The following is a 14,042-nucleotide window of genomic DNA, read 5'->3' on the forward strand; positions in this document are numbered from 1 at the left end:
CATGTAAAATAGGTATTTCACAACCTTAGAAAAGATTTTGTAAAAGAACAATCTAACGGGGAATAGTTCTTACTCTCTTAGATATTACAATATCTACTGAAGCTGAGCATGTGCTGTTTGTGAAAAAATAGGCAAATATGTCAATACAATTGATTAGAGTTTTTAAAAAAATAAACCCAAATGTTTATTGAGAACTTACATGCTGGGTCCTTTATTATGGGATGCTGTAGACTGAATGTTTGTGTTCTCCCAAATTCCTCTCTTGAAATCCTAACTTCCAGTGTAATGGTATTAGGTAGTGGGGCCTAGGGGAGGTGACTAGGTCATGAGCATGGAGCTGTCGTGAATGGGATTAGTGCCTTTATAAAAATGAGTTCCCTTCCCTCTTCTGCCATGTGAGGACACAGTCATCTATAAATCCAGAAGCAGGCCCTCACCAGATGCCAAATCTACCAGTGCCTTGATCTTAAGCTTCCTAGCCTCCAGAACTGTGAGAAATAAATTTCTGTTGTTTATAAGTCACCCGGCCTATGGCATTCAGTATCTTAAGCTTCCTAGCCTCCAGAACTGTGAGAAATAAATTTCTGTTGTTTATAAGTCACCCAGCCTATAGCACTCAGTTACAGCTACCCAAATGGACTAAGATAATGGACAAGTTAAGAGGATATCAGTACTCTTGTAGAGCTTAACATTCTGGTGTTACAGATAGAAGAGACCAATGGGAAGCAATCAAGAAAATGTTATTAATACTCTGTAGAGAATTAAAATAGAGGACCTACCCAGGGAAAGCTGGGTGTTTTATTAGATAGTCAGGAAAGGACTCTCTCTGGAGATAGTATTTAAGCTGAGATAATTGTGTTTTTTGGCTTCAGCCATGCTAAGAGTGAAAGATGAGTGTGACCACAGAGTTAGTGCAGGGTTTTAGTACAAGAGTCCTGTGAGAGAATAACTTTGCTACACTCAAGGAGCAGAAGTAAGGCAAGCCTGGTGGGAACAGCACATGATGGGGACAGGGGTGCATTATGAGGCTGAGGAAGAAGCAGGAGCTAGATCAGGTCTGGCTTTACAGGCCACATTAATGAGTTCCAATTTTATCCTAAGTGCAGTCAGTAAGAAGCCACTACAGAGTTTTAGACAGGGGAGTGATGTGACCTTATAAAGATTCAAAAAGGATTACTGTGGTGAATGGATTTTAAGGCAGCCTGCTAGGAAAATTCTGCAGAAGTCTAGTGAAGAGATGCTGATAGTTTGAACTAGGAAGGATGCTGCTGGGATGGAGTGAAGAAAATGCTGTTTCTGAGACAGAGTTAAAAGGACAACTGTGGTGAATAGGATTTGGAACATTAAAGAGGGGAATCGAGAATACATCTTAGATTCTTGGTTTGATAAACAGTTGACAAGAATGCCTGGTGGCAAACCAAGTTTTGGAGGAAAGAGGATCAAGAATTCTGATTTAGACACGTAGAGTTTTAAGATCCCTAGTAGACATCCATTTACAGAGGCCAAGCAGAAAGAAAAAGGGTGCTAGAGTTCCAGGGGAGGTCAGGGATAAACATGTAGATTAGGTAGTCTTGGGCATATCAATAGTATAAGAAGACATGGAACTAGATGAGATTATCTAAAGAGAGAGTGAATAGATAGTTAGAAGGGGCTCTGAAGTGAGTCCTGGAACACTCCAAAGATCAAAATGAAGGCAAAGAATTACAGCCAACAATAGAAACTAAAAAAAGTGGCCAGTGACATGGAGTATAAACCAAGGGAGTTTGGGGCCATGGAAGCCATGCAAAGAGAATGCTTCAAGAAGAGAGTAGTGCATTGCATGGGACATGCCAATGGTCAAGTAGGATAAGGACAGAGAAATGACCATTCACTCTGGCAACATGGAAGTCATTGTTGACCTTGACATGAGTTGTCTCAGTGGTTTGGTGAGAATGGAACACTGACTAGAGTATAATAAAGAAAAAATTGCAGGTGAGAACATGAAGACATGACTATAGACAACTTTATAGGGAAAATCACCCAGTTTAAAAAATGTTTTGGCTACAGTTATTTATTTAGAAAAAACAGAATGTTTTCATTCTACTTCGAGTCATTCACCCCCAAAAAATCTGACAAATGAATTAAAGATGTAAATACAAAAGTAAAAATTTGATCATATTAGAAGAAAAAATAAGAATATGTTTATAGCCTTGAAAAAAGACATTCTTTTTAAAATTAAGCTTTTAAACACAAGAGTTATACAACAAAATATTGATTAATTTGAATACATTAAAGTTAAAAACTTTTGTAGTATAAAAAGCATCATAAACAAATTAATGAAGTAAGCATTTGGAGAAAATACATAGAGAACATAGATTAAGATCCGGATTGTATAAATGAATCAGGAAAATGACACAAATTCAGTCAAACAATATGAACAGGCAATTAACAGAAAAGGTAATACATTTAATCAATAAAAGAAATATGAAAAGATGCACCATTCATTAGTATCCAAGGATATATAAACTTATACAATTTTAATCCATTATATACATATGGATAAAAATGTTGAAAGTTTGATAATGTTAACTGTTGGTTAGGATGTAGAGCAGGGTTTCTCAACCTCAGCATTATTGACCTTTGGGGCCAGATAATTCTTTGTCGCTTTTCTGTGCATTGTAGTGTAGTAGTACGCCTGACCTGTAGTCACGAGATGCCAGTAGCACTACTCCCCACTCCAGTTATGACAACCAATAATGTCTCCAGACCTTGCCACATAAACCACTGGTTGGAGGGGCAATTGTCCCAGGTTGAGAACCACTGATTGAGAAGAAATTATATTCTCATATACTTCTCATCTGAGGGTAAATTGGTATAGTCATATAAGAAAACAATTTTGCAGTGATTGCTATAAGGAAAAATATACATACCAATGCTCCAGCACTTCCAAGTGTACCCAGGGAGGCCTATACAATCAGATTCATTGTAGCAATGTTTGCCAGTGAACAATTACAGAGTATATACCTATCAATAGGGAGTTAGAACTCTGGAATACGGTAGATTTCTATGACTAAAATCACAGAGGCCTATACAGTCAGATTCATCGTAGCAATGTTTGCCATAGTGAACAATTACAGAGTGTATACCTATCAATAGGGAGTTAGAACTCTGGAATACCATAGATTTCTATGACTAAAATTCAAGATGTATTATTAAATTTAAAAAGTTGTAGAAAAATATGTTCTACATGATGTATATTATTAAACAAAGCACATGTATATACACATAGATATATATGAAAGTATATTAAAAAACATCTAAAAAGATAAACAATAAATTGAAGATAGTCGTTACCTCTGGGGAGATTCTCATCCTGGAGTAATGGCCAAAGGGAACTTTATATCTGTACTGTTTGAAGTTTTTGTTTGTTAACACTAGTGGGTCATCCCAGTAGTGGGATCATCTTATGGACCCTTATTGGGTCATCCTATCACTTAAACAGTTAAAAATTGTTTAAATTTTATTTGTAAAATTACTTCTCTATGAGACCATTACTTAGGTAAAGTGAGCTGTGAACATTTTAGGATATCGGATAGAACATTACAGGATATTGTAACATTATATTATGTCATATATCCTATAATATAATATAACTTTATATTATTTATATTATTAAAGTTATATTATAGGATATATAATATATTCTATATTATAATATAGGATATATAATATATCCTATATTATAATATAGGATATTATAGGATATTGTACCATTACTGTACATTGTACATTATTGTACCATTGGCTATATATATAGCTAATATCCTATTTTATTGAAACAAATAGGATAAATAAGTCTATAATACTGTGATCCTGACTCTCTCTCTCTATATATATATATAGTCTATATATAGTCAATAAATCATAAATATATATAGTCAATAGTCAATATACATATAGTCTCTCTCTATATATATACATATAGTCAATAAATCATATATTATTATAGTTTCCCTAGGTCATTATATATTTATTATAAGAAAATCTTAATAGTTCATTATTGGGTTATTCTATCACTTAAACAGTTAAAATTTTTTTTCACTACTGTAAATGATACTCTGGTTAGCCTCCTTGCATAGCAATATTTTCCCACTAAAGTTTCATATGTGTATGTTTGTTTTTACTTTTTATTGTTAATACTAGTAAATTAAACATTTTCCTTATGTATTAACCACTTTTATTTTCTTTGGTTATGACATCTCCATTCCTGAGAACTTAATATTTTGCTGAGAAAATGTTTGAATTTCTCAATATTCTTAATAAAAATGCTTACCTAATGCCTAGCATGCAGTAGAATATTAGTAAATGATAGTTATTATTATTACTAAACATAAGTAATCGTGACTAACAACACTCATCATATATGTGAAATATTTCAAAACTTGTGATTGCCTTTTAATTGTATGACCTTACATATAGACTTTCTTAAAAATAACATAAGGTAAAATACTAGTGGGAGAATGCATCTTCTTCACTCCTAAGGTTTTCATTCATTTGGAGTGTTTTCCTTAGGGTAGGCTATATTTTGCTACAGGATCAAACAATCCCCAAATCTCAATGGTTTAGAAATAACATCTGCTTTTTTTCACTTCCCGTAACAGTGAGTTAAAGAATCTGCCTGTGTCATTCTCACTCCAAGGGCCTAGGTTTTCTAAACAGCCACCCTCCTGAGTGTTGTCAGGCATTACGGTAGAGAGAAAGGAGCTCTGGTCTTCCTATATCTGTATTTAAATTCTATGGCTCAGAAACTCTGCTCATCACTTCTGCTCACAACTCGCTGGCCAAAATGACTCACACAGTCCCTCCCAACCATAAAGGGGCCAGAAAGTCTAATCCTACTATGTGCTTGGAAAGAAGAAAGCCAAACACTTTCTGTTATTTATTTATTTCTCCCTGTCTGTTTTCTCTTCTGTCTGCTTCTAGCACTTCTCTTAGACCTTCTGAATCCATCTTCGTACCTCTTAGCTTCTTCCATGTTTTCCCGTCTTTCAGTATTTTAATGATACCTCCTGAGAGATGTCCTCAACTCTTTCTTCCACATTATCAGTTTGGCCTTCTCATATGTCCTTCTAGTTATTCAACCTGTTTGTTTAATATTTTTAGTTAGCAATATTTTTAATTTCAGGAACTTCTCTTTTTTTGCCCTTTGAATGTGCTATTGTCTTAGCGACCTTACATATTTATGAATGTACCTACACGTTTTGAAAACTTCTTTTAAAAGTCTTTTTAAAAATAGAATTATCTCTTTTAACTCATGGGGAATATGCTATTTGTTTATGAGAATCTTCTTACACTATTTTCTTTTTTCCCTCAAACTGTCTAGTGAAGTTTGGTTGTTGGAACATATTTGTAAGTGAATGTCCAGGTGGGTTAGATGGGTCAGGGGTGTGGGCATCCTCTGTATTTGTGTGGTCTGTCCAAAGAGACTTCTAGGGAGGGCATGGCAGCTCTTCATCAGCAACAGCCTTCTCAATGTCCTTCCCACCTCTTTGACTGTAGCTCTTGTCCTTATGCTTGTAAAATAGCTGATGTACCTTTGCAAATCCAGGTAAGAAGATAAGGCAGAATACAAAGCACAGAAGTTGGAAACCAAATAAATCTGCCCACTTTTAAAGAGCTATCCAGAAATCCGAATTAGCCACTTTCACTTCTGTTTTATTGGCCAGAACTGTGTCTCATGGCCACTGCAATATATAGGGAAGTCTGACACACTGCCATCTCAAACAAAATCAGAGACATTGTTAGTAAGGAAAAAAAGGACAGTTGGGCAATCAAAAGTGATTCCCATTACAAGTGATATTATTCTTATTTTAAAGAAGATAAATCTCTAATTCATAGAAATTAAAATTATGCTATTATAAAGTAGCTGTATAGGCTAAACTGTATTTCTCATCGATTCATATATTGACGTCCTAGTCCCCAGGACCTCGGAATGGGACTGTATTTGGAGAGATGGCTTTGAAGAGGTATTAAGGTAAAATGAAGTCGTATGGATGGGCTGTAATCCATTATGACTGATGTTCTTAGAGAAAGAGGAGATTAGAACACAGACATGCACTTGCAGGGAGAAGAGTCCATTGTGAGGATACAGAGAGAATATAGCTATCTGCAAGGCAAGGAGAGAGGTCTCAGGAGAAAACAGTCCTGCTGACACCTTGATTTTAGACTTTTCTCCTCCAGAAATGTGAGAAAATAAATTTCTGTTGTTTAAGCCACCCAGCCCGTGTTATTTTGTTATGGCAGTCTGAGCAACTGAGTACAGTACGGGAGCCAGAATTTGGTCCGAGCTCTGACTTCAGAGGCCATGCATTTAAATATTAAGCATGCTTCTACAATATGCCTTTGGCAAAACAAATAAAAAAAATTTTAAAAAAGCCTCTTATATTCTTACACCTCAGTATCCTCATGTGCACTTACTTCCAGGTATTGTGATGAGGATGAAAATGGATGCAAAAATGCACTTTGAACTCATCTATTCAACACACCTATTGTGCAGAGTAGACTCTGGGGACATAAAAGTGAATCATGCACAGCTTCTTTAGCTCTCACCAAAAACACCCAGTATTTATGCCAATACAAGTTATCATTAACATAAATGTTGTATCATAGCAGTGATCATGATTTACTGCATGCTATTCTTAAATGAGCTCATTTTCCATTTGCCGTTGAATTTCCATGATCAATTCAGGCCATATTTAGAATGATTCTTAAATATAGAAACTATTTCCTACCTACTCTCTCTTTGAAATGCAGCTCAAAACAAACTTCTTTCATTGTGAGCTTACAAAAACAGTGGGGAGCATTCTGATGAATGGAGAACATACTGTTACTCTAACCTTTCATTACAAACCAAGAGCAAGAAAATGCTTTAAATCATTTCAGTGTTATAAATTGTAAGACACATAGAGAATCAAAACAACCCATTGATAAATTGGTGTCTGGGCTTCAACATCAACAGTAATACTTTGTAAATATAAAACGTTGTAATCTGTTTGTATTACTCATTATTGTTTAACTTAAGTGCCTAGAAGATACTTGGATCCTTTCAGAATTATTTTGCTCATTTCCAAGAGAAAATCCTTAGACAGAAATAAACTGAAGAGCTATCTGTTGGTTGAATAGATGTTCATTAGACTCTAAGATCTAGTGTACTTTTGATTTAGGTGAAAAGATTTCAAACTCCAAAACTATCCGTTGGCCATTGTCCTTGCTTTTGTCAAGCAAGGTGCCAGTAATTTTTTCTTTGTCTTTTTTTTTTTTTTTTTTTTTTTCAGAAAGGAGAAGCTGTGTATCTTGTTTTTATTTATTTATTTATTTTTTGGTCGTTTATGACATTACCATAATTAATACAGGAAAGACTAAGGATATCAAAATTACATTTTGTTTGAAGAGTACCAAATAATTTTATTAGGGGTTGTAACTGGTAGACATTTGGCTCCTGAGACCTTTGTTCTCTGGTGTCACATGTGTTTATTAATACGTTACATTGGATTTTAAAAGGGATTTTGCAGATGCAATTAAGATTAACAATCAGAAGAACTTAAATAGGGAGATTAGCCTGGATTTTCCAGGTGGGCCCAATGTAATCACATAAGTTCATCAAAGTCAAGGAGATATGGCCAAAGTCAGAGGTTTGAAGTGTGAGAAGGACCCAACAGTCATTGCCAACTTGACGGTGAAGAGGGAAACTGTGGAAAATGTTAGAAGGAAATGAATTCAGCCAATGCCCTGAATACTCTTGGGAGCAGATTTTCACCCAGTGCCACCAGAAAGGAAACTTTTCCAAACCTTGATGTCAGCCTTGGGATACCCTGACCAGAGAACCCATCCACACTGGGCTGGGCTTCTGACTGGCAGAACTGTGTGCCAATAAACGGAAGTGGTTTTTTTTTTTTTTAGACAGAGGGAGTCTCACTCTGTCACCCAGGCTGGAGTGCAGTGGTGCGATCTCAGCTCACTGCAACCTCCGCCTCCTGGGTTCAAGTGATTCTGCTGCCTCAGCCTCCTGAGTAGCTGGGATTACAGGCACCCGCCAGCACACCTTGCTGATTTTTGTATTTTTAGTACAGGCGGAATTTCACCATGTTGGCCAATCTGGTCTCGAACTCCTGACCTCAGGTGATCCACCCACCTCGGCCTCCCAAAGTGCTGGGATTATAAGCGTGAGCCACTGCGCCAGGCCCGGAAGTGTTCTTTAAGCCTCCAAGACTGAGCATTTGTTAAGGTAGCATGGAAAACTAACAGATTACTAAAGAAACTCTATCATTCACATAGAAAAGTCACAACTTGCTAGTAGTATCACCTCTAACAATGAAAAATTGGCCATGTCCTTTCCCTTCAGGTTTCCTCTGCTCTGTTGTACCCCATGTCTCCTCATCTGCCCCTATATTCAGGAACAAGTGGCTTGCTTTCTTGAGTCATACACAGCAAAACTCAAGGTCCCCTGTTACCAGTTATCAAAGCATCCTTTCAAATGAATTAGTTGTGACACTCATATTTTGTAGATAGGAAAATACTGATAGCATCTGTGACTTATATCTTGCCACCAATTGGTAATTCTGGAATAAAATACCAGTGGAACTTTAATTTCTGACTTCTTATGGGTTGACACAAAACCTTCTGGGTTCACAGTAGTTAATTTGGAAGAGGCAAGGAAATCTGAGGTATATTAAAATAGGAAGCTCAATTTCCTCCAAAACAGCTTCTCCCACTTTCTCTGTTTCTGTTAGTGATGCTATCTAATATCACCTGCGGGGTTAATTAGCCACTCAGTGAGGCTAGGAGTGTTGAGGTCATCTAACATACTGTTCTGCTTGACTGCAACCTCATCTGGTCCTCCCACCACTTCTAAAATTCAGATAATTGCTAAGTCATATGGCTTCTACCTCCACACTGTCTGTACATCCTATATGAACTTTTCAATCTAAAAATACTGCTTTTAGCCAGGCACAGTGGCTCATGCCTATAATCCCAGAATTTTGGGAGGCCCAGATGGGCGGACTGCTTGAGCTCAGAAGTTAGAGACCAGCCTGGGCAACATGGTGAGACACCCATCTCTACTAAAAATACAAAAAAAAAAAAAAAAAGCTGGGCATGGCAGTGGGTGCCTATGGTCCCAGCCCTTACTTGGGAGGTTGAGGTGGGAGGGTTGCTTGAGCCCTGGGGGCAGAGGTTGCAGTGAGCCAAGATTGCACCACCATACTCCAGCCCGGGCAACAGAGTGAGACCCTGTTTAAAAACAAAAAACAAAAAAACCTGCTTTTGTATCTCCCTTCTTTCCTCCTGTCCAAATATCCTTCCTGAAGTGGGGAGCTGATGGCATGACTCTCTTGCGTGTGAACTTCACTGCCTGCTGAATCTGGTTTACATTCCTCACTCACTGTGTTTTCTAATGCCTGACCTCATAGGGCCTCAATCAGCCTTCACTCCTGCTCCAGTCAAGGGCATCATTTTCTTACCTGAGGTGAACATGCTTTTGCTGCTGGGACTTGCTCATTTAGTTCATTCTTCTGAAAATGCCCACCTTCATTTCTTTCTCTGTCAAATTTTCAAGGCCCATCTTAAACATCTGTCCTCTGTGAAACTGTTTCTCCCAGATACCACTTTTCTTTCTTCTTATCCCCAAAGCAGCATAACTGATTCTAAGCATGCATGGTGTTTGTTGAAAAACTAAGGTATTAAAATGAGTTTTAAAGACAATGGTTTTGTTTTTTATTGTTGTTGTTGTTGAATGCCTGTTTAATCACTCATTGTTTTTGGTTTAATAGAAGTAGGTTATACCTAAGATAGGATTTTGTTCAATTATTTGGGTAAGGAGGGAAGCATCAGTGATGGTTGTAATGTGAGAACTGTAATTATACTGTTATTTAGATGCTTTCTGCTGCCTGGGCTGATGTTCTGTGACTAGGATTCGTTTAGATGTTACACTGTCTCCCATTCATAATCTTATTTTAAAATGTGAAATTAACTTTACATGACCTGAGAATAAGAGATATATGTGGGAGAGGAGGTAGAGGGAACCAGGGACAGATGGGTGGGGACAAAATATTGGGGAAGAAAAGAAAGACAATGCCAAAATGGAAAAAAAAAAAAAAACCTACATATGTAATATATGTATGGATAATATCAAGAAAAATGTGCAATATAAATTTATGCCTATGTAATTTTATGCAAAATTGAATAAACACATGAACAATGATCCAAAGAAAATACAATGTAAGATTATGAGTGAGAATTCTGCAGGCGTGGTGTGTGGCTTGTCACATGACTGGCTGTGTGACCTTGAGTGAGTCCTGCACTTCCCCCTGGCTAGTTTCCTTATCTGTCAAGTGGGGATAACAACAGTACCTATGATTACAGAGCTGTGAGAGTTACATAGGTTTCTATATAAAAGCACCTAGCATAGTGCCTGCCACATGGTGGGCCCCCAAGACAATGAAGAGGCTGATGAGGAGGCTCTTTGCTGCCTTTACAAGGGGTTTCGCAGCTTTGATTTTCTTGCAATCTTTCCTTATCTTGCCCATCTTTTTTTCATCTCATTTTGATGATTTTCATCTTAGCCTGTTTTCTCTTTGATTTTCCGTTCCATGTACCTCAATTTGTATTTTCAAGGTGTATTATTGAAGATGCCAGAAAGCTTCCTGACATTTCATGCTGGATTCTGTTAGGAATCATTTTCAAAAGTATAGTGGTTTCTTTTTTCGTAAGTTATGTTTATGCTCATTTTTCCCCCAACTCTGAAGTATTTTTCATAAGTTCTATGTCATTTGTTTATTTTCCCCTTACCAATTTTTAAAGAAGGCAATAATTCTCCAAAATTAGTAGTTTAAAAGATATAGCTTAAGTGGGAAATTAGAAACACTTAAATGTTCATTTTAACTCATTTTGCATTAACTTAAATCATATAAATCTATTTTATGCACTAATCTTTAATTCAGACCACAGGTCTTTTATGAGTTCATCAATTTGGATACTCACATTTGTCTTACATCAACCCTCCCCCTATCTAAGATTTCTAGTCTCATCTCTTTAAAGTTAAATGGGAACTTAAAGATGTGCATGAAGCAAACTGAATGCAGAAGCTCTCTAACTTTTCTATAAATGTTTTCTGCTCTTTCACAGTTGTCACACATATTTTGACAGCAGTTCTTTTAGTGTCTGTCCAAAGCATTAAACTTAGGTTCTACAGAAATAACAACGCCAATTTTGCGTCCATATTTTATTGGTTTGTGTCATATTTAATTACATAATTATAATAACAAATACAATTTATTAAAATGTGGTTTAGAATAAACCATACTGAATCATGTAAGCATGAATTTAACTAGCAGCAAAAGTGAGCAAAAGATATGAGAAGGTGGCCTGAGTCAGCCATATTCTGTCGTGTGGGCATGGGGCAGGATAGTTTACAGAAGTGATAGGAAGTAAATCCACAGAGTCCATTAAATGGAAGTCAGTTAAGGAAGCTTGAAACACAGCAGTAGTTTTCAAACTCTAGTGTGCATCAGAACTATCTAGATGGCTTGGTAAAGCACAGATTGCTGGGCCACAACCTAGAGTTTCTGATCCAGTGGGATTGGGGTGGGGCTGAAGAATTTGCCAGCATTTCTAACAAGCTCCCGGCTGACACCATCTGCATGTCCAAGGAACACATTCTGTGAACCACTGACCCACAGCCAATGTTGATGGTGTGGATGGGGAGAAGTCCTTTCAAACATCATCAGCATGCATAGAGCAGAAAGCCAAGTATTTTTCCATCTGTCTCTACCCACTTACTAGTGGATATCCTCCTATAATCAGACGTTAGGTTTTCTATTACTCTTCATTCTTGGTATTGCATTCAAATTACTAATTTTGTGTGTGTGTGTGTGTGTGTGTGTGTGTGTCTACCTAGGAACTTTATTTGGAAGTTGGGGGAGGATGCAATGAGGGCTTTTCAAGTCTTCAGGTTCATTCTCTTTGATTTCTTGAAAAAGGTAAAACTACTAGTTAGCTTATTCAACCTTGCTGAACACATTGTTTTCAAATCACAAGTCTCCAAGTCTCTTCACAGGAAAATAACTTATTTCTGTCTCTCAGAAAACTTGTGTTTGGCAATAGCTTACCAGCTGCAGGGTAGAAAGGCAGCACTGTGGGTGTGTTGTCAGCAAGCTGAAGACTTGAGAAAGAAACACATTATCTGATTGCTCTGTAATCTCCTTTCAGAACTGGCTGACGGAGCTGGAGATCTTTGCTATAATCTTCTCAGCTGCCATCCACGACTACGAGCATACCGGAACCACCAACAATTTCCACATTCAGACTCGGTAAGGGTGTTTAAATGTTTGGAAGAGAGGCAAGAGGGGTCAGAGAGACAGTTTTAGAAATCAGAAAGGTGTCAGTCACCTTTCTTTTGCATAGGTTTCCTATTTTGAGTTTCTGAAACAATGAACCTGTAAATGAGAAATCAGTCTGGTCAGCTTCAATCAAGACTTAGAGTTTAAGAAGCCATGTGCTCCTAATTCTCCTATTTTGTTCAGATCTCATATAGATATCCTTTTCTTCTCTATTCTAATGTTTGCTATTTGTTTATGTATGTTCTGTACATACTTTACCTACTTCTAACAGGAAATGGGGCAGTTTATGTAAAGGGCCAGATGACACATAAAGGAAATGAATAAGGACAGTGAGGATTAGAGTGTTTTTGTTGACATTAACAACATTGACCAATCTTACCCTCTGATCTCTGGGATTCTGATGCGATCTCTTCTCATCCTCTCTGATTTCATATCTGCTCTGTTTAGTGCTTGCATCACTGCCTGGCACAGGGCCCCGGGAGTAAGGTTGTCTCCTGTAGGCTACCTTCACCGTGAGCAACCTGTGCATCCTTCCTAATGGACTGCACAGGTAAACACAAACCTCCCGTCGGAGACATTAAATATGGGTCCCAGTGCCCCACTCGGAACCTCCTGACCTGTAACAAATATTGTTAATTGATTTTGGTACTTTTTCTTACTAAACTGTGGGTTTATTCTGAGTATTCCTCTCAGCACAGAATTCCAGGCAATAGCACCAGTCAATTGTCATTTCTACTTAGGATAAAACCTTCCTTGCCCTCTCCTAGCCTAAGAACTTGCCCTCTCTTAAGACAATGATGTGGAACTGGAGAGAATCTGACAGTAGAGTTAGTTCATTATCCTTGACATAGTAATCAGAAGGAGCTAGGGTATGGGGAAAGGTGGTAAGTCAAAGAGAAAGAATGTAGCAGGGAGGGATGAGAGTTTAACACCAAATAAATACTTGCTGATTTCACTTGAAAAAGCAGGTGCACACTCTAGATAGGTTTGTGTTCATTAAATCAATCTACATGTATTTAATGAACTCAAAACTTGATTACAGTGTACATAAAAGAAGACAATATTGTCTGATCTCTCTTCAGAAGGAGAATTTTAATTGAATGGAAGCAGATAAGAGAACTTCAGCTACTTGCTTCAGTTCCACCTTCTTGCCTCCTCACTTAGTCTCAGCAGCAGAAAAGCAGCTTTTTGTGGTTGTGATCCAAGGGAACAGAATTCCCTTTAATACAGGGAATTCCATAGAGTAGCACTGTTTAATGTATGTCTGTGGGTGGAACCTTTGCTCTGAGGACAGAGACCATGGTGAATAGCACCTGCCCAAAGAAGAGAGGTGGGTTGAACATATGTGGGTCTTGCCTGGAGACCAGGATCAAAACCAGTCCCAACACAGAGGAGAATGGCTTAATTACAGGAGTTGGAAAAGAGTGTCACAAAATATACATCAGTTGGTATCTAACTTACTCAACAGATGTAACAGCAGATCTTTCACCTCGGGATTTGAATGTTCTGTGTTATCTCCATAGGAGTGGGAAAATTCCAATGTGTTCAGTTAAGCTTGGTTTGGAATGAAATTTAAACATTGGCCCTGTTCAACATAACTTTATCCAAAGCATCTCAGCCTGTGTGATCCCTGTTCAGAAAACAAAGTCTGTGACCAGGCCCTTAATC

The 14,042-nt window shown here is 37.6% G+C and overlaps 1 protein-coding gene across 4 annotated transcripts in view; it reads left to right on the top strand.

The window, feature by feature from the left end:
• The window catches only part of PDE1C (phosphodiesterase 1C), a 572,912-nt gene that overhangs the window by 461,281 nt on the left and 97,589 nt on the right, over positions 1-14,042 (top strand). For all 4 annotated transcript variants that reach the window (XM_030796179.1, XM_030796181.1, XM_003270501.4 and 1 more), the window contains exon 9: positions 12,244-12,344. In XM_030796179.1, coding sequence (XP_030652039.1) covers positions 12,244-12,344 — 101 coding nt within the window. The remainder of the gene's footprint in view (positions 1-12,243; positions 12,345-14,042) is intronic.

Source organism: Nomascus leucogenys, chromosome 17 (assembly GCF_006542625.1).
Source record: "Nomascus leucogenys isolate Asia chromosome 17, Asia_NLE_v1, whole genome shotgun sequence".
Taxonomy (NCBI): domain Eukaryota; kingdom Metazoa; phylum Chordata; class Mammalia; order Primates; family Hylobatidae; genus Nomascus; species Nomascus leucogenys.